Source organism: Schistocerca gregaria, chromosome 2 (assembly GCF_023897955.1).
Source record: "Schistocerca gregaria isolate iqSchGreg1 chromosome 2, iqSchGreg1.2, whole genome shotgun sequence".
NCBI lineage: Eukaryota > Metazoa > Arthropoda > Insecta > Orthoptera > Acrididae > Schistocerca > Schistocerca gregaria.
Window position 1 is genome coordinate 600,670,470 of NC_064921.1, and position 21,306 is coordinate 600,691,775.

At 40.9% G+C, this 21,306-nt stretch overlaps 1 protein-coding gene across 1 annotated transcript in view; it reads left to right on the top strand.

Moving 5' to 3' along the window:
• The first annotated feature begins 296 nt into the window (after positions 1-296).
• LOC126334543 (lysosomal acid glucosylceramidase-like) overlaps positions 297-21,306 on the top strand; it is a 138,615-nt gene continuing 117,605 nt past the window's right edge. Inside the window, exon 1 of the mRNA XM_049996908.1 lies at positions 297-527. Coding sequence (XP_049852865.1) covers positions 476-527 — 52 coding nt within the window. The 5' untranslated portion in view covers positions 297-475. The remainder of the gene's footprint in view (positions 528-21,306) is intronic.

Below are 21,306 nucleotides of genomic sequence, written 5' to 3' on the forward strand. Positions count from 1 at the left end.
TTACAATGGAGCATTCAGATATATTTCCTAAAGAAATTCCAAACGCTTGTTTAGCGACTGCTTATCCCCATATAGCTGATCGTTGGGCGTAAGAGTATATCCAGAGCAAAATTTCATTTCTTTGTATATGTACTTTGACAGATACGGACTGCCACGCAATTATATGGCGTTTAGAAATAGGAAAAGAATTTGGCCGCTAATGCGAGGCAACAAGGTGAAATATTTCACGTGAAAAAAGCTTAATCTAGGAATGACCTTCAAGTTTATCGCAAGAATATCTCCCTTTCATACTTGTTAGTGCCTAACCACCAGTTGTTGACGTGATTTTTCCGCGTTTGTCATGTGCGTCATTTGTCAGCGAGTCGTTAACCTTGTACTTACGGTTCTATGTCGAGGCCCGCTCGCTTACCGGCCGTAGTGCATCAGCGTTCAGCAAGCGTGGCGGAGGGTTTTGGGATCCCAACAACACGGCAGCATGGCGACCGCTCTTCTGACGGCCGCAGTCTTACTGGTGGCTCTGAACGCCGGTAAGTGTTGCCAATGAGCGAGACAGTGCGCTGAAACGAACCGTTCTGAGGCACTAAATTTGTGAGCTAAATAGCAACTCGAAGCATCTCATCGACGATACGACACCACACCTGTGTTTGCAGATCTATCGATTTCTTTATCGGTCAAACAATTTATAATTTTTCGTTCGCATAACTAGTTTAAAATATTCTCTGAAGTAAGGGATCGCCGGTTTGTTCCCTTAAAATATAGTAATTTCGAACGTCGTGGCAGATTAAAACTTTACGTTGGACGAGGACTCGAACGCGTTCAAACCTTTGCATTTCGCGAACAAGTGCTCTACCAATTGAGCTATCCAAGCACGACTCAAGACAGCCTTCACAGCTTTACTCATCTGGCAGTACTGCTCTCCTACTGTCCAAAGCTGTGAGGGCCGGTAGTGAAACGTGCTTGAATTCTCAATTGGTGGACAACTTCGTCGTGAAAGGCAAAGATTCCAGTTTGTAGTTCCGGTTCAGCACACAATTTTAATCTTCCAGGAAGTTTCAGATCTGGGCAGACTCTGCTACAAAGTGAAATTTCGCCCTGCAAACTTAATTCCCGGTCCACCTCCCCCACTATACGGCAGTCCTAAGGTTTTCATCCCGTACTTTCAGACGGATATCTGGCACACCACGCCTCTTTGAATGTCGTCAGATATCCTTCTACACAAGTAATTTTGTTTTCGTTAACATACTGAAGGAACCATTACCTAGTATTATTTTAGTATATGCCTGTGCAGTTGCGTAATTGTGAGGCCTGTCGATTTCTACACGCAATGTGTAAACAGATATCACAGTTACGCGCCATGTGTTTATCAGATAGATGAATCAAATGTATTGTGCACTTGGCACTAATCTTGGCCACGAGTAGCAAAGACATACTTGTATATTGTGGTTTAAAGCACGTATCAGATTCAACAGGTTTAGCCTGTGAAATGATATTTTTTACTCCGTGTTAGTGGATTCAAGAGATTTAAGAATTTGCGGGCAAATTAACGTTTATAGAGATCACAAAAGTTCAACTGGACAACAATGGTGAATAAAGCCTGCCCTGGCTTTTGCAATGGAGCACTCCGATCAGTTGACGGAAGTGTTTGCAGAGGCAGCAGAAAAACTAAATCAATGTGACCGTTGGTAATGTGTGTTTACAGCCTCTGTGTCAAATCTCTTGGTGGGAGAGAGATCAGCAGCCACAATAACCGCGGCAACATAAGTGGATCGACAGATTGGTTGAATAGTTAAGGATGCTGAGAGGTTGTAGAAGATGGGCTGCATTCAGGTCTCAATAGAGAATGCATAATACGTGTAGATATTAGCAGAACGATGTCGCAATGCCCTAAACGCTCATGTGCAAATGAATTGATAATGAGGTAACAGACATACCTGTTAATCTGTTGTCTTTTCTTACTGAAATTTCATGCGTTTCGTATTTCGCAAATTCATCTCGAGTGATTTAGCCTACAAGGATTTAATCCTAACGAAAGGTCTGTTGCTTATTGTATCAAAGTTTCAGTGTCGATCGTTATTAGGCGCAGGTACCTTTTTTTAAAGAAGAGACACGAATTGTTTTTTCTCTGACAATTATTTATTGTGAGCGGATTCCTCTTACTTCATGGGCTGTCTACTTTACTTCTGCAGAAATATGCGTTTGAGGTATGCAGTTTTCAGCGTGTTCTTTGATACATAGTCGTAGGTTATCGACAGACGTGTTTCGATTCTCCATTAAATTTTTTGTTTTGGCAAAATCATTTCAGGCAAATGCTCGGATGTTTCCTATTATAAGACCACAGCCGACTTCATGTAGCATCCTTGTCAAACTAAAACTGGCGGTTGCTTTTAAACTGTTGTACCAATATCTTCGTAAAAATTATCCACGGATGAATAAATCTGCTGCGGTACTACTACTACTACTGCTACTTCTGTTGTTCCTGTTTGATAATAACCAGTTGCAAACTTTTTCCTTAAAATCATTAAGCCACTACTGGCTGTTGTTATCAGTTATCATGATGATCTACTACGATGCCCTCTGTATGACCCTACACATTTTTTTTTTAAACGTCAGGCACACCGCTTATGTAATAGGACAATAACTGCGTGATATCGATACAGAATGTCAACCAATTTTTGTGGACCAGTTATACTTTAATGAGTCTGCGAACAATACATCAATGCGTCAATTATGTGCCCACTTGTTTTAAACGGTTTTCCAAACCGCCTTACATATGAGCAGACTTGGCGACCATTCCGCTTCTCCCCCTTAACTTAAATGCATACCACCTAGAAACTGTACTGAAGGAGCGTTAAATGTTCCACAACAGCTGATCGCAGCACCGTTCTTACTTTACAAAATAGGTACCTTCATTCTATTGTCGGTGGGAAGGTCTTGAAATACTTTAAGATGGCTGTCTAATGTTCCTCAAGTGGTCGCTCTCAAGTGGTCGCTATTTACAAGGGCGTGCTGTAAAGTAGTACCTCTGAATGGTCTACTCAGTTTTCAGTATCGGTTGAGGTATTACATGTCATGCTTGTGACTTATTATACTTTCCCGCTCCGCTGACGCAAGTTGCAACCATCTGCCGCTAGAGGGCTCCGAATTGAGGCATGAAACGTGGCCGTATGTACAGGAGCTGTGTGGGTGCGTAATCGAATTTCAAATTCGAAGATTCCGTCCACACACTGAGCACCCTATCCTTCAGCATGACAAATCCAGGCCACACACGAGCTTTGCGACAACTGCAACAGTCCGACGCCGTGGCTTCACCGTCATCGGTCATCCTCCATAGAGTCCCGACTTGGCTTCCCGTCCGATTTTCATTTCTTTACAGAACTTAAAGAGCACATTCCAGGACTCCACTTTGATAGAGATGAAGTGGTGCAAGCGGAGGTTAGCATAGTCAAAAATTTTACAGTGACGGTATCAATAAACTGGTACTTCGTTGGGAGAAATGTGATTGTCACCGGAGTGACTATAATGGGAAATAAATGAGTAGACATGAATAGTAAAGACGTAGAATGTTAATAACATTTGTTTTATTTAGAGATGCTTTAAGAGTTTTCATGTAAAAGATTAGGAGGCACTATTTTTCTGCATGCTTTCGTCGAAACAATTTAAAAGCTCTACATATCTACGCCACGACGAATGCCAGTCGCATGTCAAGTTAAAAGCATTATGGATACGATGTCTCATGAGTTATTTGTATAACAATCTATACGTTCTATTCGTGATATAGTACGAACTAGATCAAGACATCTTCTATGAGGCAATCCTGTCTCCTAACGTCTAAAGTACCGATTAATAAACCGAAAATCCACATAAATACTACCTAGCTATCCACAAGGCGACTGGATTTCGTATAACTTCTTAAAAGCAGTGACGTGTAATGAGACTACAAACCATAATTTTAATAAAGGGGCTACTGTAAAGATTCATTCTTCTTCTAAGCTCTATATTTTACAAAGGATAGCATGTAAGAATATGATTGATGCATGAACAGAACCATGAACTCTCCAAATGTTCTATGAATGTCGCACGACACACGTCCAAGCGGTAGTCAAGTTCGTTCCAGACTTGACAACCAATTCAAACCTTCCGGAAATCTTGGTCAAAATTGGGATATATTATTTAATTTAATTCCGGGGCAATATGCCGCAGACAATAAAATGAAGGCCTAATTTATGACAGACTGTTTGTTTAGGAGCATATGGAGTAAGGTAGATGATCTAGTCGACATGAATAGTGTATGTATTGAAGTGCACATTATCCGTGTTAGTTATTTCGTCGACCTCCCCCTCTATGGGTGAGGGGGAGGGATGGAGGGGTAATGGGGCGTGGGAGGCTGTCAGTGGTTCATTCATCGCACTCTTCAGACCTTGGACAAGTAAAACTAACCGAGACGAATAATACTAATATAAATGTGAGATATTTACAAGCGAATTAAAAAAAATTAGAGGTGAAATTATTGAAAGTTTTAAATATACGAAACTTGACTTTCTTCATTTGTAATTTAAAAGAGGAAACAAAAGGAAAAACTGAAAACAATAAGTATACATTGAAAACATGATCTAAAACACTAATCTAAAAAAGAAGCAGTTCACCGTTACTTAAACAGGAAGGAACTGCCCTGTCGTTGTTGCTGTAGGGGAAAAGGATGGGGATTGAGGAGGGTAGGAGGGTGCGGGGGGGGGGGGGGGGTGTAAAGGTGGAGGACTGATGTGTGGTGTCGTTGGACCAGGAGTCAACTGTGGGAGGCAGGAAGGGATAAGTAGTTGGGGATGTCAGTAAGGCCACAATTTTAAGACGAGAAGGGGACCAGAGAAGGAAGGGGATAGGGAAAAATGGGTAGGGAAATCTGGGTAGGGTAGGAGAAGGGACCACTGATGAGGTAGAATGGCTGAGATGGATTTCTAGTTGGAAGGATGGGTAAATGTGGGGCGGAGTTCATTGTCTGGGAGAGGGTAGAAATTTTGTTGAGGGAGTGCAGGTGCAGAGTTGGGGGAATGTGTCGGTAGCTTGCTGGAGAATAGAGGGGAAATAATAGGTTATCGGAGCCGAGTTTGGAGATGGTTTAGGTTGTTACGGAATGTTCATTGTAGGTGAGGTCTTTGATGGGATGGTAAATGATTCATTTGTTGGAAGATAAATGAATGCGGATAGCGAACTGGAGTGCTTCACGTGCAAGGATATGGAGAGACGTATAACTTAGGTAGGCAGATATCCAAGCAACGTTTGCATAGGACAGGATGTCACGGATCAAGGTTTTGTAGGTATGGTGGAGGTGTGCAACCCCAAAATACGAGCAGTTAGTAATTTTAGTCTACTGTGATCTTTCTGTTCTACATCTAGATCTACATCCATACATACTCCGAAAGCTACAGTTCCACCCACAAATAGAGCGAGGCGAAAACAACTATCTATATGTCACTATATGAGCCCAAATTTCTTTATCTTATCTTCCCCGTCCTTACGCGAAACTTATGTTGGCGCAGTACAATCGTTCTGCAGTCAACTTCAGATGCGAGTTCTCTAAATTTTCTCATTAGTATTCCTCGAAGGGCACGCCCTTTTCCCTCCACGGAATTCCCATTTGAATTCCCGAACCATTTCCGTAACACTTGCGTGCTGCTGGAACCCACCGTTAAGTCTGCCTCTGAATTGGTTCGATGTGTTCGTTTAATCCGACCTGTTATGGATCTTAAACACTCGGGTAGTAGTCAAGAACAGGTAGCACTAGCGTCCTATATGCGGACTCCTTTTCAGAAGAAGCACACTTTCTCAAAAATTCTCCCAATTAACTGAACAAATCATTCGCCTTCCCTACTACAATCCTCATATGCTCTTTCCATCTCATATCACTTTGCTACGTTACGCCCAGACATTTAAACGATGTGATTGTGACAAGCACGACACTACTAATGCTGTATTCGAACATTATGGGTTTGTTTTTCCTATTAATTCCGGATTAACTTACAGTTTTCTACATTTGGAGCTGTGTGTCATTCATCACACCAACTTAAAAATTTTTTCTGTGTCATACTGTATCCTCCTAAAGTCACTCAACATCGACACCTTCCTGTACTCCACAACATCATAGAGGACAACCGCGGAATGCTGCCCACCGTTTCCACCAGGTCTTTTATGAAACCAGAAAACAATAGCAATCCTGTCACACTTCCCTTGGGGTACCTCTGAGAATATCCTTGTCTCTGATGAACACTAGTAGACGAGGTTTCCATGTCAGTTGCCGGGCGATTGTAAGTCCAGGATACTTTAGAGCTTACGACTCCCGCCATATGAGGCTATGTGAAGCACCAAGGAATACAGTTGAACATCATCGTTTTGATGGTTCATGTGTTACGGTATGGGGAGGCAGAATATAACTTGGGCCTATTGATCTCCAAATCTTTCAGCACGGTACACTAGCCAGTCAGTTTTGTTTAACATCGTACTCCTTTCTCTTGCGCATCTTTTCGGGGGTGCATTCGGCCATGGCTTCATTTTTGTGGTTGACACTGCGCGACCGCAAGAAACCATTGCCACCTTTGTCACCAGCACAGGAGCAAATTTTACAATATGCATTGCAGCCATTGGTGATTGCACATTCTATTAATCTTCGCAATACCAAGTGGGAGGCGGGGGAGGAGTATTTTATGCCCACCATTTGAAAACATTGTAATCTACAATGTTTTTTATGTTTCAAAATTGGAAATCTTCTACCAGATTTAAGAAATGTTTCAGTTAAATTTAACCCAAAAAATTAAGTCTTAATAACAGACGTCCCTTTCCCCATTGAATGTCATATTCTGTATTTTTAGGTTCAGGACCGTTACACATCAATATTTCTTTGAAAACTATGTTATGAGTAAATGTCGTGAACAACAATTAACGAAATCTGCATTTGAAAAAAAGAATGGTGGCCGTTGGCGTTAAATGTTATTAAAAGCGCGTTGATGTTGCAAATAATGTGATGAACAGTATTTTCAGTATCTGGGCACTACTTACACATCATAACCTTTTTAAAAAGTATGTTGTTAATGTAAGTCTACAAAATTAACGAATTAACGAAAATGGCTTTTTTAAGATTTTTATGGAGTGGATGTAAAGGGCCCCCTGCCCTTCGTGATGCGTGTTGGTATTGCGAGGGCTAAGAATCTAGTGCCGCCTTCAGTAATGTGCAGGGGACCATCATAGATTGCTGTGACTTCAGTCTAATTATTATCTTTGAACACAAATGTCATTTCTGTTCGTCTCACTACATACTTATTTCAATTATCTTTTGAACTACACTCTAGCAGTTCTTTCTGTGCGTGGCCCAAGTTCCATCGAGTTACGTTACTCGGCAGCAACGCATTATGCGTTAGTTTTGCACATCAGTGCATTTTGTGAATATAACCATCGACATCACTTGCTATGTTTATGTGGGGACATAAAACCGCCGGCTCTCCCCCCCAATAATATCGCTGCCCTACCGCAGCAAGAACAACTGTAACTTTGCCACATCAGTTCTCTGTAGTACGCGCTCTATGCTACACGCGTTGTGTATACGCTGCGAGAATAAAAGTACTCATATTCATAGTAAATGACGGCAGTGTGATTGATTATTTATCGTCGTAATCATAACTCCCGCTTATCGCTACCTACATTTCCTTTCTATAGCGTAGTTCCGGCTACTGTACTACAGTCATCTGATCAAAACAGAACTCCTAAGGTACTGTTAATCATGAGTGCTAACTAAGTCGGCCTCCGTAGCGTAGCGGTAGTGTTTCTGCCTGCCATGCAAGGGGTCAGGGTTCAATTCCTGGCAGGGGACTGGGTGTTGTGTGTCTTTCGTGATCATAAAAACTTTGCATAAGCGGGTCATAGGTTGTGATGACGCTGACAGTGAACGTTGTTTTACAAGTTTCGTACAACTCTGATTTTTTTTATGTCTAACAATCCTCTTTCCCGGCTTTGAGAAAAAAGAAATTTGTACTGTACAAATAATATTGTTGGTTTTGTTAGATAATTATTACAGTACACAGACACTGTACGTTTCTTTATCGCTTTAAAATCAGTCCACAGCTAATCTATAAAAGACAAAATGTTGTTGTGAACAATGTACACAGTACACACATTGCCGTACGCGCAATACGCGCATAATTGTGATTAAGGTGGCAGGCATTCAGTGAGGCCTGCGACAGTCTGTGTCGTGTCGTGTCGCTATTACGTTTCGTCTTCTGTGTCTTTTGTTCTGCTTGCACTTTTTAATTGACTGTGCGCTGTGCGACATACGTGTTCTAAAAGGAAACGAGTTGTCTTATCTCTAGCATACAAAGTAAGGCCTCGAACAATTAGACCAAGGCCTGAGTGGTAGGCAGTTAGCTGAAATGTTTGACCTGGGAACGTCAATAATTTCATACATAGAAACTACTCAGTTTTAAACTTAGTGTCTGTGCTTGTGAATAAAGATGGGAGTCCGTCAAGAAAAGCAATGAAAACAGCCCAAAACGAAGAGCTTGAAGAGGCCGTATTCTAGTGGCTTTTGGAGCAACGAGAAACCCTCTTTCAGGACCGATTGTTTGTGAAAAAGCAAAAATTTTAGCTGAGAAAATCGACAGTTTGTCATTATGTGAAGCAAGCAGTGGCTGTCTACAAAATTTGAAGGCAAAGCATGCTAGTCATGAGTGGGATTAAAGTGGCGGTAAACTATCAGAAGACCCAAAAGCAGCAGAAAATTTTATTGAAAAATTCAAAACTTAAGCAGAAATGTACGATTATGAATTTTTACACAACTCAGATGAGACAGACCTTATTTTGAAGGCTTTACGTGAGACATTTTTAGCTTGTAAAGGGGAAGCTAGTGCTTCTGGGCATTTAGTAAAGACCATGTTATCGTTCTGACCTGTACTAAGTCTATGAGAAACTAAGAAAACACCCCTTATGTTGATAAGAAAATCGAAAAACCCACGATGCTTCAAAAATGTGAAAAAACTTTCCATCTTTTACTAGAATAAATCAAAAGCCTGGGTTACTACTACATTGCTTAGCGTATGATACGACTCAGTTTTCATACCTGAAGTAAAAAAATACCAAAAGGCCACGGGGAAAGATGACAGTAAGGTGATGTTAATTTTCGATAGTGCACCCACCTACCCCAAAGAAAGCCTCCGTGACAGAGAAGATACACATTTTAAAACACTCTTTCTGCCGCTAAACGCAACGAGTCCTTTGCAGCCGGTGAACCAACTGGTTGTCCAAGCTATGAAGCGACATTACAGAAGACAACTGTTGAGGAAGCTCTTGACAGAAATTTGAAACGAAGAAGGCATTGTGACTCATCACCAAAAATTGAATTTAAAAGACTGCTCTTGCATCGTGATGGAAGCATGACATTTGGTGAAGACAACCATTTTGAAAATGGCTTGGCTGAAATGAAAGGCATTTCAACCAATGATTAGGTGCAGAAATACGATGACGAAAAGAAGAAGCGTGAAAAGGAAGAGGTAGAAAGAGAAACAGCAGACGACGAAATATTACTTGAGGACATAACAAAGATCCTTTTGTAAATTCGTGGACGTCCCGATTGCAGTGCAGAGAATATAGGCGAGTGGCCTGCTTGTGATTCTTCGGAACGTGGATTCCAGATTCTTAGTGACGATGAAATCACTCACAGTGTGAGAGAAGAAACTGATGGCCAGGACGATGACATTGTCACTAAACCAGATGTTGGACCGTCAGTTGCGGAAGCAATTTGCGTGTGTTGACACTGCGCTGAAGTAAATGGAGCAGCAACCTGAGTTCGGTTATATACAGCTGCTCACGTCAGGCGGATAGGAGACTTGGCTGTACGAAAAAAATTTCAGACAGCAAAACAACTGACTGTGGACGATATGATCAAGAACTGAAACTGTGTGTAAGTACAGTACTGTACAAAATCCGAGCAAGATTGTTATGTAGTCATTAAATTATTGTTACATTAGTGTTTATACATGAATTTATGTTTTTTTTAAAGAAATGACCAGTTTTCATCATTGTTTATCCAATTATCCAGATCTTTGATTTACCGGATCTGGTCCAGTCCCGAATCATCTGGATAAGTGGAGTTCTACTGTTCTAAGTTGTGACCTTATAATGATACCAGTCGAAGCGACATTATAAATGGAGAGATATATTGAGCGATATAGACGGCTTAGTCCACAGAATATTTTTCGTTAATATCATAGCAATTCCTGTCACCATCTTCATTCGACCAGAACTGATGGTCGCCCTGCAGGAACTTCAGTGAAGATGTTAGCGCTACATAAAACTGCATTCGAAGCTACGTCCTTCATGCGGTGTACCGCTCTTAAGGAAATAGTGGAAGTTCGGACAATGTCAAAGTAGCGAAAGTGTTATCAGTTGGATTGTACGTTCGTCCAACCTAGTGTTCGAAGCTGATAGCGCCTTTTGGGGCCGTCGCTAGAATCTTTGCCAAGGGAGATAAGCTTCACTTTGCTGTCCCTTGTCTCACTCACCTGTACTAAAAATCAACAGTTTTATAACACTAATTTAGGTAACATATTCCCAAATAAATATCACTATCTCATAACATTAACTTATTTTGCTGATTGAAGTAAGGTCGGAGTCAAAACAAACAAAAACAATTAAATAAATACGAAAAATAAAAGATGAATACTCATTACACAGATAATAAATTTAAAATTTCACTTTCCAAGCTTTTTTGGTTAAAATGTTTATGATCTCATCACATTTTGCGGTAACAGCTCGTTTGTGCTCTGTGGAGATTGTACTCTGATTTGTTAATCTATGTTAAGCAACTGTGCTTCTCAAAAAAATTTTAATTAGCTTTAGCATGCTGAAACTCTTTTCTCCAAAGGAAACAGAAACTGTGATAATAAGGAATATTTATCAGGCTGTAGATAGATTGGGATACCGATATAGCAATATATGTTTATGATTAATATATTTTTTGGGATAAATTTTTATGAATTGAACTTAAAGTAGATGATGCAGTCGCATCTCTCAAGTCTCCCTTTATTGCCAGTGCATGGTGTTTAAAACTTACAGATTAGAAAAATAAGTTTTTCGTTGTTAAGGTCTTCTTGATAGCTGTCTGGCAATTGCATTGATTTGGTCTTTAAATCCTCTTCATCAATTCCTTGATTTGGATTCCACACAAAAAAAAACTAAACTTTGCATTAATTTTCACCAGTGCCTTAAACGTGCACCTCGGCTCCATTAACACTCTTGTCAGTTGTTTCAACATCCTGAACATATCCTTCTGTGAATGTTCACATGCCTCAGTCCCACAAACCTCTTCGGTCATTTTTTCTTCCCACTAATCTTTTTTTCTCAGAATTCCTTGATAGCTCATTATTTTCTGCTAATATTTTGGCCTCAGAAACAGCTTGGGAGTATAGAAGTCTCTAGAAGCTCTAAGAGAACTCAGAAGGTCTTGAATATTTCGAGCAGCTTTATCAATAGTAAGGCCTCTCTTTGCAGAAACTCATTGACGTGATCTACTTTTTTAATATTGCATACTAGTAACACTTAAATAAATGAATCTGAGTTTTCTCATATTTTTTAAAAATAGATATGGCCTCGGTTATTGTTTCTGGTATTGACAAGTTATAAGTTTCAACGTCTTCCAGAGGACTTTTGTAACTTGATCAAAATACTTGTAAATAGCCTCGACTGCCTCTATTCTTGCAGACAATCTACTCTTGCTGTGGGATTTCAATGTTATGGGAACATGATTTTGTAAGATTTTCCATTCTAAATTGGATGCGTAAAGAATAGATATAAATGACGGAAAGTTCAAAAAAAAATATTTGAGCTTCTGCAGATGCGTCGGATGCGTGTGTTACTACTAAATTTAAAGAGTGAATAACACATGCTGCAATATAGAACAGCTCATTCTTCTCAAATATTCTTGACAGGACCGCTTTGTACTGTTGTCATAAGACTGCCATCTCCAAATATCATTTTTCGTAGTGTTATCTTCAAAATAGCCTTAACAGCGACATGTTTTGAAAAACCAGTCATCGCCTGTTTCACCCCCTCAGGTGTCTAATATCGTAAAATCCTTTCTTAAAAGACGCCTACAGTATAAGATCAACACCCTCTGCAAATTTCAAGTTTCTATCCCTGTTGGTTTGGGCTGGCCGATGATGAATCAGTGTCAGCCAATTGGGACATTGTCTTATGTACATACAGGGTGTACATAAAGTCCGGGAACACTTTCAATTATTTATTGCACAAAAACTAAACATTGCACAGATGTCATCCATATTGCTTCTTGAAGAGAAACCCTGAAAGTTTTTTGTTTTTTTGTTTTTCGTCAAACATTCGATATGCAAACCATGATTGACCCGGCAGACGTCAATACGGTAATCGAATTCTTGGCATACCCGTTCCAGCATGGCATCGTCGACTGTGGCAGTTGCTTACCGTATTCTCTCCCGGAACTCTGCTGCATCACGTTGTAGAGCCGACATATACATTGGATCTTTAATGAGTCCTCACAGAAAAAAGTCACACGGAGTGAGATCTGGTGATCGGGGAGACAATTTCATGAAACAGCTGTCCCCTTCTGTAGCACGGCTCACTCCACACCTGAACTCGCCATGTTTTGTGTTCAGACATAATGACCTTTCTAGACTCTGAGAAGCTCATCTGCAGAAACCATCACGGTTTTACGAAACAGTGGCACTGCTGGCCATCTTTATGCATGATATACAACAGGCTCTAGATACCGGCTCCCAGGTTGATCCCATATTCCTCGACTTTCGAAAGGCGTTCGACTCAGTTCCGCACTGTCGCTTGCTCCATAAAGTGCGCGCTTACGGTCTATCCGATAACATTGCGGTTGGATAGAAAGTTTTCTAACAGACAGAGAGCAGTATGTCGTCCGCCGCTTTTTAAGATTTACATAAACGATCTGGTTGATGGTATTGACAGCGGCATTAGACTGTTTTCCGATGATGCTGTAGTCTACAGGAAAGTAGTATCACACGAAAGTTATGAACAAATCAATGAGGATTTGCAGAAAATAAATGGGTGGCAGTTATCTCTCAATATTAGTAAGTGTAACCAATTGCGTATAACAAAGCGAAAATCTCCATTAATGAATGAGTAAACAATAAATACTCAGACCTTTGAAGCGGTAACATCCGTCAAGTGTCTGAGTGTGACTATTCGAAATGATCTCAAATGGAACGATCGGATTACACAAGTAACGGGTAAGGCGAACTCTAGATTGCGGTTTATTGGTAGAATCCTGAAGCGATGCACCCTTCAACAAAGGAAATTGCTTACAATACTTTAGTTCGTCCAGTCTTAGAGTGTTCGTCTGTATGGGACTCATACCAGTTGGATCTGATTCAAGAGATTGGGAAGGTCCAAAGAAGAGCGGCAAGATTCTTGACTGGTACATTTAGCCATCGCGTAGAGCGTTACAAATCTCATAGAGAGTTTGAAGTGGGACACACTTGCCGATAGACAACACGCTAAACAGAAGGTTCTGCTCGCTACATTCCAAAATCCGATCTTCGCCGAGGATGTGGAGCATATATTATTACCACCAACTTTCAAATCGCGTAATGATCACCATTCGAAGATAAGAAAAATTAAGGCTCGTACTGAGGCGTTCAGACAGTCGTGTTTCCCCCCGCGCGATCCTCGAATCGAACAGTGGGAGGCGGGGGGGGGGGGGGGGGGGGGAGGATATGACTTTGGCGCGAATAGCGCCCTCCGTCACACACCGCTTGCTGGATAGCGGAGTATATACGTAGATTAAAAAAAAGAATCAGGGTTTCTCTTCAAACGCAAACATATTGCAGACTCTCGACTTCATCGATCTTGAACAGGGGTGGTGGCAACAGGGGGGGGGGGGGGGCTGTGGGGGCCATAACCGACCCCCCCCCCCCGGAGTATCACATTACACTGGATAAAATTACTTCAGAAACCAGCGAATATATTACTCCAACAGCTTCAATCCTTTTTTTTTATAATTATGTAGCAATGTAGATTGCAATGTATTCCAAACACATTTTAACAAAAGAATAAGAGCGGAAAATAGCTTACTACCTAAACAAATAAATGTCATTTAACTTAAAATAGGCGTCTTATTATTTATTAATACACATTTTTTTTTACCCTGAACTCCAAAACAGTTACCAAACACTAAATAACGCCAAATTTTACCAATTTATCGGTAGAGGACCCCAACTCTTCTTTTGATAAGCCATATTCCATTCCCCCCAACCCCCTCCCCCCTCCCCAATGCCCCCCCCTCTCGTGACCGACTTCTAGAATCGCCCCTGAAGTTGAACAACCAAAAATAGAAATAAAACAAAAGCTTGCGGCCTAAAGTTTGGTTTACGTAGTATCTTTGCTCTTTCTTGCGCCGGTCGGGAGAGGCATGACCCGTTTAGTAGCGTAGTCTCCAGACAGTGGTCAGCGTAGCAAAAAGAGTGCAGAATGATAAACTGAGCTTCGTGGTTTCCATGCTGGGGTTCCCCTCAAATTCGTTCCGCTAGGGTAACCCTACGTCTATTTTTATCCTCAGGTAAACTATTTGATCAAAAAGCTTCAAATCTGCCCTTATCTTCCGAGAAGACAGCATCAGAATACATCCCAGTGTACATCATCAGGTATCCTAACAAATATTTGGTGAAATGATGCGTTAAGCATGGTTTGCTATCAAACTGTTCGATGAGCGAGAACCTATTATGAATGTGAACTTTTGTTTTCCTACAGAAACTTTGAAACAAGCGTATAATTGTAAAAAATGATGCGTTTACAACATTTGCATTATGCCGACATGCTTCCACTGATTTTACTATGAATATCACTCCAGCAAGTGTAACCATAAGTTGTAAAAATAATAAAAGTATCTAATCTTGTAAAAGAAGTTCTCGTGTTAAGTGCACCTTACAATTTCCCCTGGAAATTTATTTGAAAACCAAATTTTACCCGTACCATTCCTTTTGTTGCGATTTATGAAATTCATGATAAATACTATATATTGAGCTTTATTTCGATTTATTTGTAATGCAGATAAAATAAAAATTTAAAATAAAAAAGTTTCTGCGTATGGACTCGAACATTCGTCACTTTGATTGCCGTGATCGTACTGTTTCCGCTGCGCTAGCTGCTGACGTAAGTGGCTGACGTAAATGGCACCAGCCTAGCGCCTCAAAATTAGGCGAGGTCCACTTGTGAGTCCAATTCACTGTCAACGTGACGGAACTGTAGTTTTACTGAATACTATCACTCTTTGATTGCACTTGTTTTACATGTGTACGGATAGTTACATGACGATTATTTTTATTAAAATTTAGCAGAAATTAATATTTAATACTTAACCTAAAAATAAAATTTCACCCAAGATTTTCTGCCCCTTAAATGCTCCGTTAGCCCCTCCTCCCCATGCCTTCTCTCCCCCCCCCCCCCACCTCCGAACCCCCGCCCCACACTGGATACTGCCCTGGCACCGTGCCTCACATTCACTCAATGAAGCATACATTGAGAGGTTGTATATTTTACACTGGAGCCATTAGGTAAGCTCTTTCACACTTGTGTGGCATGAGCTCAGGGGAAGTCCTTTTATCTACACAGGAACTGCTACCCCGACGGATCCTTAAATGTGAGGTTAAAAGAACTTGTTTCTTAGAACAATATATATAACAGTGAGTCTTTCTAATAAGGTTATGCAGCATGGAACAGATCGGCTAATCTTGGTGGTTTGTTACGTAATGGAGTAACTGTGTTTGTGCTGATGCTTTGATTACTTCAGTAGCTCACGTTAGATAAAACAGTACAGTTGCCCTCGATTGAAAAACAGAACAGGTCTCTGTCACAGAACTGTTAAGCTACACAGAGATAGCGTTAAGTACTACAGTACTACGTGCACTAGAGATAACCGCACAAAGTGAAACTTGTGTATTACTGCAGTTTATTAATCAATCTGTCAGCCATTTGCAGCTTACCCTGAACTCAGTAGTCTTTCATTAGTATCGAAGGCTAAACATGCAGAGAAACAGAATTTCCCATTGCCGAAAGCCAGCTGTCAATGAACTAGTGTAGAAACCAGTTTGTCGTTTGCAACACCTCAGTATCTACCAGCCGATAAGAGCAATACAATTTACCTTTCTTCCTCTAGATAAAAGAAAGAAACAATTAAACATGAAATATTTCTGTGGAGATAAGTGTAATGACATTGTGTTCTTGTTGGCATCGGAGCTACGCTTCCTGCAGAATTTAGTTTACTGTTTTTGTAGGTAGTGTAAAGTTTATATGATGATTTTATTTCTTTACTCATTATTTGCTAACTGGACAATGAATGAAACTTAATTCCCAACTGCAGGGTACAGTCCACATGCAATTGGGGGCCATGGGTCGTTCTTACAGAACTTTTTTTTTCTTCTCTCTTTCTTACTATCCTTCAGCCAAATCCAAGTGAGCTGGAAGTGATGCAAAACAGTTCTCAATTACTACAGCGACTATACACTGAGGTGGCAGTACATTGGCGGAGCTGTCGTTTCTCCTGTACAGGCTGCTGGTATTGGTGGTACCCGTGTCACACGCCCGCCTGCTTCAGTCCTATCTGCGTGGGCACACATTCCATGTACAAGCCGATGGTGGTGTGTCAACAGCGCACCACATTCGAACTGGTGCACCGCAGGGGTCCGTTCTTGGCCCCCTGCTGCACTGTCTTTACCCCGCCAACGTCCCGAAGACGATGCCGAGAGTACATCTTGCGCTCTACGCGGATGACACCGCGCTCTACACGAGCAGTATGAGCGCGCAGCTGTCGCGCAGCAAGATCGGACTTTGGACTACCAAATGGCGGCTCAAGTTCAATGCTAGGAAGAGCCAAGCTGTGGTGTTGACGCGCAGGCGCATTCTCGATGCGCTGCAGCAAGTGCGGATCGTGGGTGGCCCCATTCCGTGGTCTCGCAGTGGAAAATATCTCGGCGTCACTTTGGACCGGCGCCTGACCAGGGGACCAAACATCCGGGAGTTAGGACGTCCTTGCTGTACCTCTACTCAATCCCACGACTACTCTGCCCACACACTGCGGAATCTCGGTGTACTTAGCACTCATCAGGCTGGTGCGTGAGTACGCGGCCGTGGTGTGGGGAAACGCGGCAGAAACCCATTTGCAGACACTGCAAAGAGTGCAGGATAAAGTCCTCCAGCTGGCGATTCATCTGCCTCGAGACTTTGGCACGAGGCAGTATCACGACGTCGCTGGAAGCCCGACGCTGAAGCGACGCTTCCGCGGTCTCGCGACGAGACTTACGCGTCGGCGAGGACATCGAGAGACCCGCTGGTCAGTGGATTGGGAAACCAACTTCACTGGTGCCTGGCTACCAGATGGCCGGACCTGCTCCTGGAATGATAACCCGGCAGCAAGAGGAGGAGAATGCAACCAAGTGACAATCAAGAAGACGAGCCGAAAAGAGAATAAAACGAATACACTATGATTCACCGAAGCAGGAACAGCAGGCTCTGTTTAACCTGTATCGACCGTGCATTGACTGCACGTGTGTCAAGTCTGTCTGTCTGTCTGTCTTGAGCTGTCATTTGTACTCAGGTGTTTCATGTGAAATGGTTTCCCACGCGATTATGGCCACATGACGGGAACTAACACACTTTGAACACGGAATGCTAGTTGGGGCTACACACTCATGCGACATTCCATTTCGGAAACTGTTAGGAAATTCAATATTCCGAGATCCACAGTGTCAATAGTGTGCCGAGAATACCAGATTTGAGACATTACCTCTCACTATGGACAACTTAGTTGTCGACGGGCTTCACTTAACGACCGAGAGCAACGGCATTTTGGTAGAGTTGTCAGTGCTTACAGACAAACAACACTGTGTGAAATAACAAAAGCTCCTGTTATTACTGGGAGTTAATTCGTCTAGTCGTGACTAGTTCGTCTATTCTACTGGCTCTTGTGTCAGTAGTTGTTACTTGACATGCAACAAAGATTATACCAACATTCGTGACGTTTTGGTTTGTTACGATGGCTATTACTGCTGTTGTGATCATGGCTGTGTTGTTCAGCCTGAACATTTGTTTGATGTTCAGAGTGTACCACAAGATAGATGCCTGATGTTTTATAGCTGTGACTGTTGAAGGTACCAGTAACAGTCCATTTATTTGTTGCTTGACTTTACCTAGCCTTTGCGTTCTTGTGTATTAATTCTATTGAGTCGAGGACTGCCATAAATTCCTCTAGATTTGAGGCTGATATTTGTATAAATTACTCCAATACATCAGTGGGCGATTTTGCTTTTAGAACTTGCAGGATATCACAATACAACATAGGCCTATTCCCGCACCACGTCTTCTTGATGTACTTTTCAAAGTAGCATTTCAGGCTTCCTTGTCAGAAGTTCAAGGATTCAGAATTGAAAATTTCTTTCCTGAATCTTCCTTGTATTCCATTTGACCAATACTTGTCCAAAGATAATCTCTCGCATTATGTGTACAGCAGTACAGTGTTGTCTCTGTAGCCCTGAGTACATCTTTTCGTGCATATCCACTTACTAATCCGAGTTTTTAAACGTCATTTTATGAGGGTGAGAGCACACCTTGGAATGAACGAATAAATACAACATTTTCCCGTCCAGAGTGAACGTTTGGAATTAACAGTGCCTAATAACATTTTCTTCCCTTAGCACAGATGTACAAGTACAATTGAGCTCAGGCCCCACCATGCATTGCATATCCTGCCATAAATAAGCCCGTGGCTTACATTGCTGTCGCTGTGCCCAATTTAACAGTGGTACAAACCTTTGCAGCTTTTCAGATTCATGTGCCACTGACTGCCATAAACAATTTCTTTAACTTCAACCAATACTTTTTTTACAGACTCTATCCTCTCACTAACTGCATTCTGTCATCTTGAGAAATCTTGTCCTATCTGTTCCTCTACCTCGTGCTGCTCACTTTTTACCACATAGGCCTACGTCGAAGTTTCACGTTTGTTCAAGACATGGACTGGAGCGGCCTGAACTTTACTGTTTCTTTCACAATCTGTTCATCCTTTACAGATATCGAGGTTGAAAATTCGGCTGCAGTTTAATTCCGTTGCAACTTTAACTCATCGTGTGTTTTCTGCTCCTGCACAGTTACTACCATATTCAGACAACTGACTGACGACTTGAGATAATGTTGCCTGAGTCTGATTTTTACTACTTCTTCAGGTAATATATTGACAGACCTAGTTTCAACTATGCAATTTCGTTTGATATTTGATCTTGATTCTCAGCGATTTCCTTTGCCGTGGCAGCTGGCACGTCGAAAACTTCTTTGGGCATATTTGCTTGGATACTGGAAACTGCATTCACCATATTTTTCTGGCTTTCCCGGTACAGCATTTTGCTTTGACAACATTGCTCGATGCTTTGACAAGATTTTTCCGTACTTTATTCATTACCGCGGCCAAGGTACCAACTGCTAATCGCATTTGGTTGGTCAATTCCACTGACAGACCCTTTTGTTGAATATCTTGAGCATTGGTTCAACAGTTTCAGGACTTCGTTCAACATTATTTTAACTGTTGTGTTCATATTGAATTGCTTTGCAATTTTTGCCATACTAGCCAAAATTAAATTAAATTGTTAGAGATCACTGATTTGACTTTAAAATAATAATTAATTAATTCTACCACTTTTGTACTGCAGTGAACACACACAGCGTAGTGGGGCGATCGCTCTGTTGTAGAAATAACTCAAAAGCCAAAGACCGTTGTTAGTCGACCAGCGGTCATGTACCGGTTAGTTTTATTTTGTGACTTTGATTTTTCATACCTTATGGAAAAGAATGGCCATGAAACCAGTTGTTTTTTTATTTTTTGTGACAGTGAATTTATGTCAGCTGGTCTGCCTCATCTATCGTTATATCCAAATGGTTTATAGATGTTAATCTACATTCAGATCCGATGGTGGCACGTTTAGTGCGTTGAAACCGGTTATCCAGCAAACATTATTTGAGCGATCTTGGCTTTTGAATTATTTCTACTTGTGTACTGACTCGGTAATTCGACAATTAAGTTCTCATATTATTAAAAAATAAAAGCAGTTTAAGAACGCCTCCACATTTTGCCTATGTGGTGCATAATTTTTTCCACTTTGAAATTACAAAAGTCTGTCACTATGAAAACGACTAATTTACAATGAACATTTTTATTATCACTACAAACTAAATTGTGAGGGTAAAAGAACTTGGATGCAAACATGGGAGCCCATAGAACAAGTGAGATATATTTGATTTCCGACTTTAATTGCTGCACCACTGACAGAAGTTCTTGACTACTGTTATTTATTTAAAATTGTTATTTACATCCTCCTCTCATTTTTTCATGTCGCGTAAAATTCAGAAAGAAACATTTGTTGTTACAATAATATACAATTGTACATAAAATTGTTATATTTCATTTTAAACTACAATCTGCAACTAGTCCTGTCATCTGAAAGGTAGTATAATATTATTAAAGGAATGAAGAACGAAAATTTTGCGTCATATTATCAATCCATTATGGTAGCGTAAATTCGCAATTACTATCACAAGAAAATAATATTCAGCATTCGGATTATGTAGGTTGGTTATGTATTACGTGATGCACAATGCACTCACATGCAGTATATGTTTTGCCTGTCCAGTTTGACCCAGCAGAGAAAATAATAACTTTTAACACTGTAAGATGTAATTCTATATTCAATGAAAATTGATTCTGAAGATGCAGGTACTGAGTTCACTCTTTACTCGAACGATTACGATCATGAAATCCAACTGTCAATTCGGCAAACCATTTCCATAGCATGTAATTTGCAACAAGTGAGAACAAACATGGGTATTAAATATCGAATCTTCAGCAAAAATACTGGCAATACATTCTTTTTCTCGCCGTTGTTTCTGTACTTTATTAAATATAGACACATATAAAGTGCAACATCTGATTCAATCGTGCATACAAAGTTTTTGTTCAGGAATTTCACAAGATGACTGTATAAGCTGCCTCAGAACAGTTACGAGCAGTCCTTATCAGATCCATGACCAGAGTGAATATGTTCTTACACAGATCAAGTATTCATTAAAAGAAGCTGTGAAAGAAATGAAGAGCAGACAGCAATTGAAACTGTGTATGCTCGGCATATTTGTTAGTTAGCATTTTACCGAAAGATTTATCGAAATTTCAACTCTACTATTTCATTTACATTATATTAACTAAATTATTCGTTTTAGACTATTCTAGTGTAT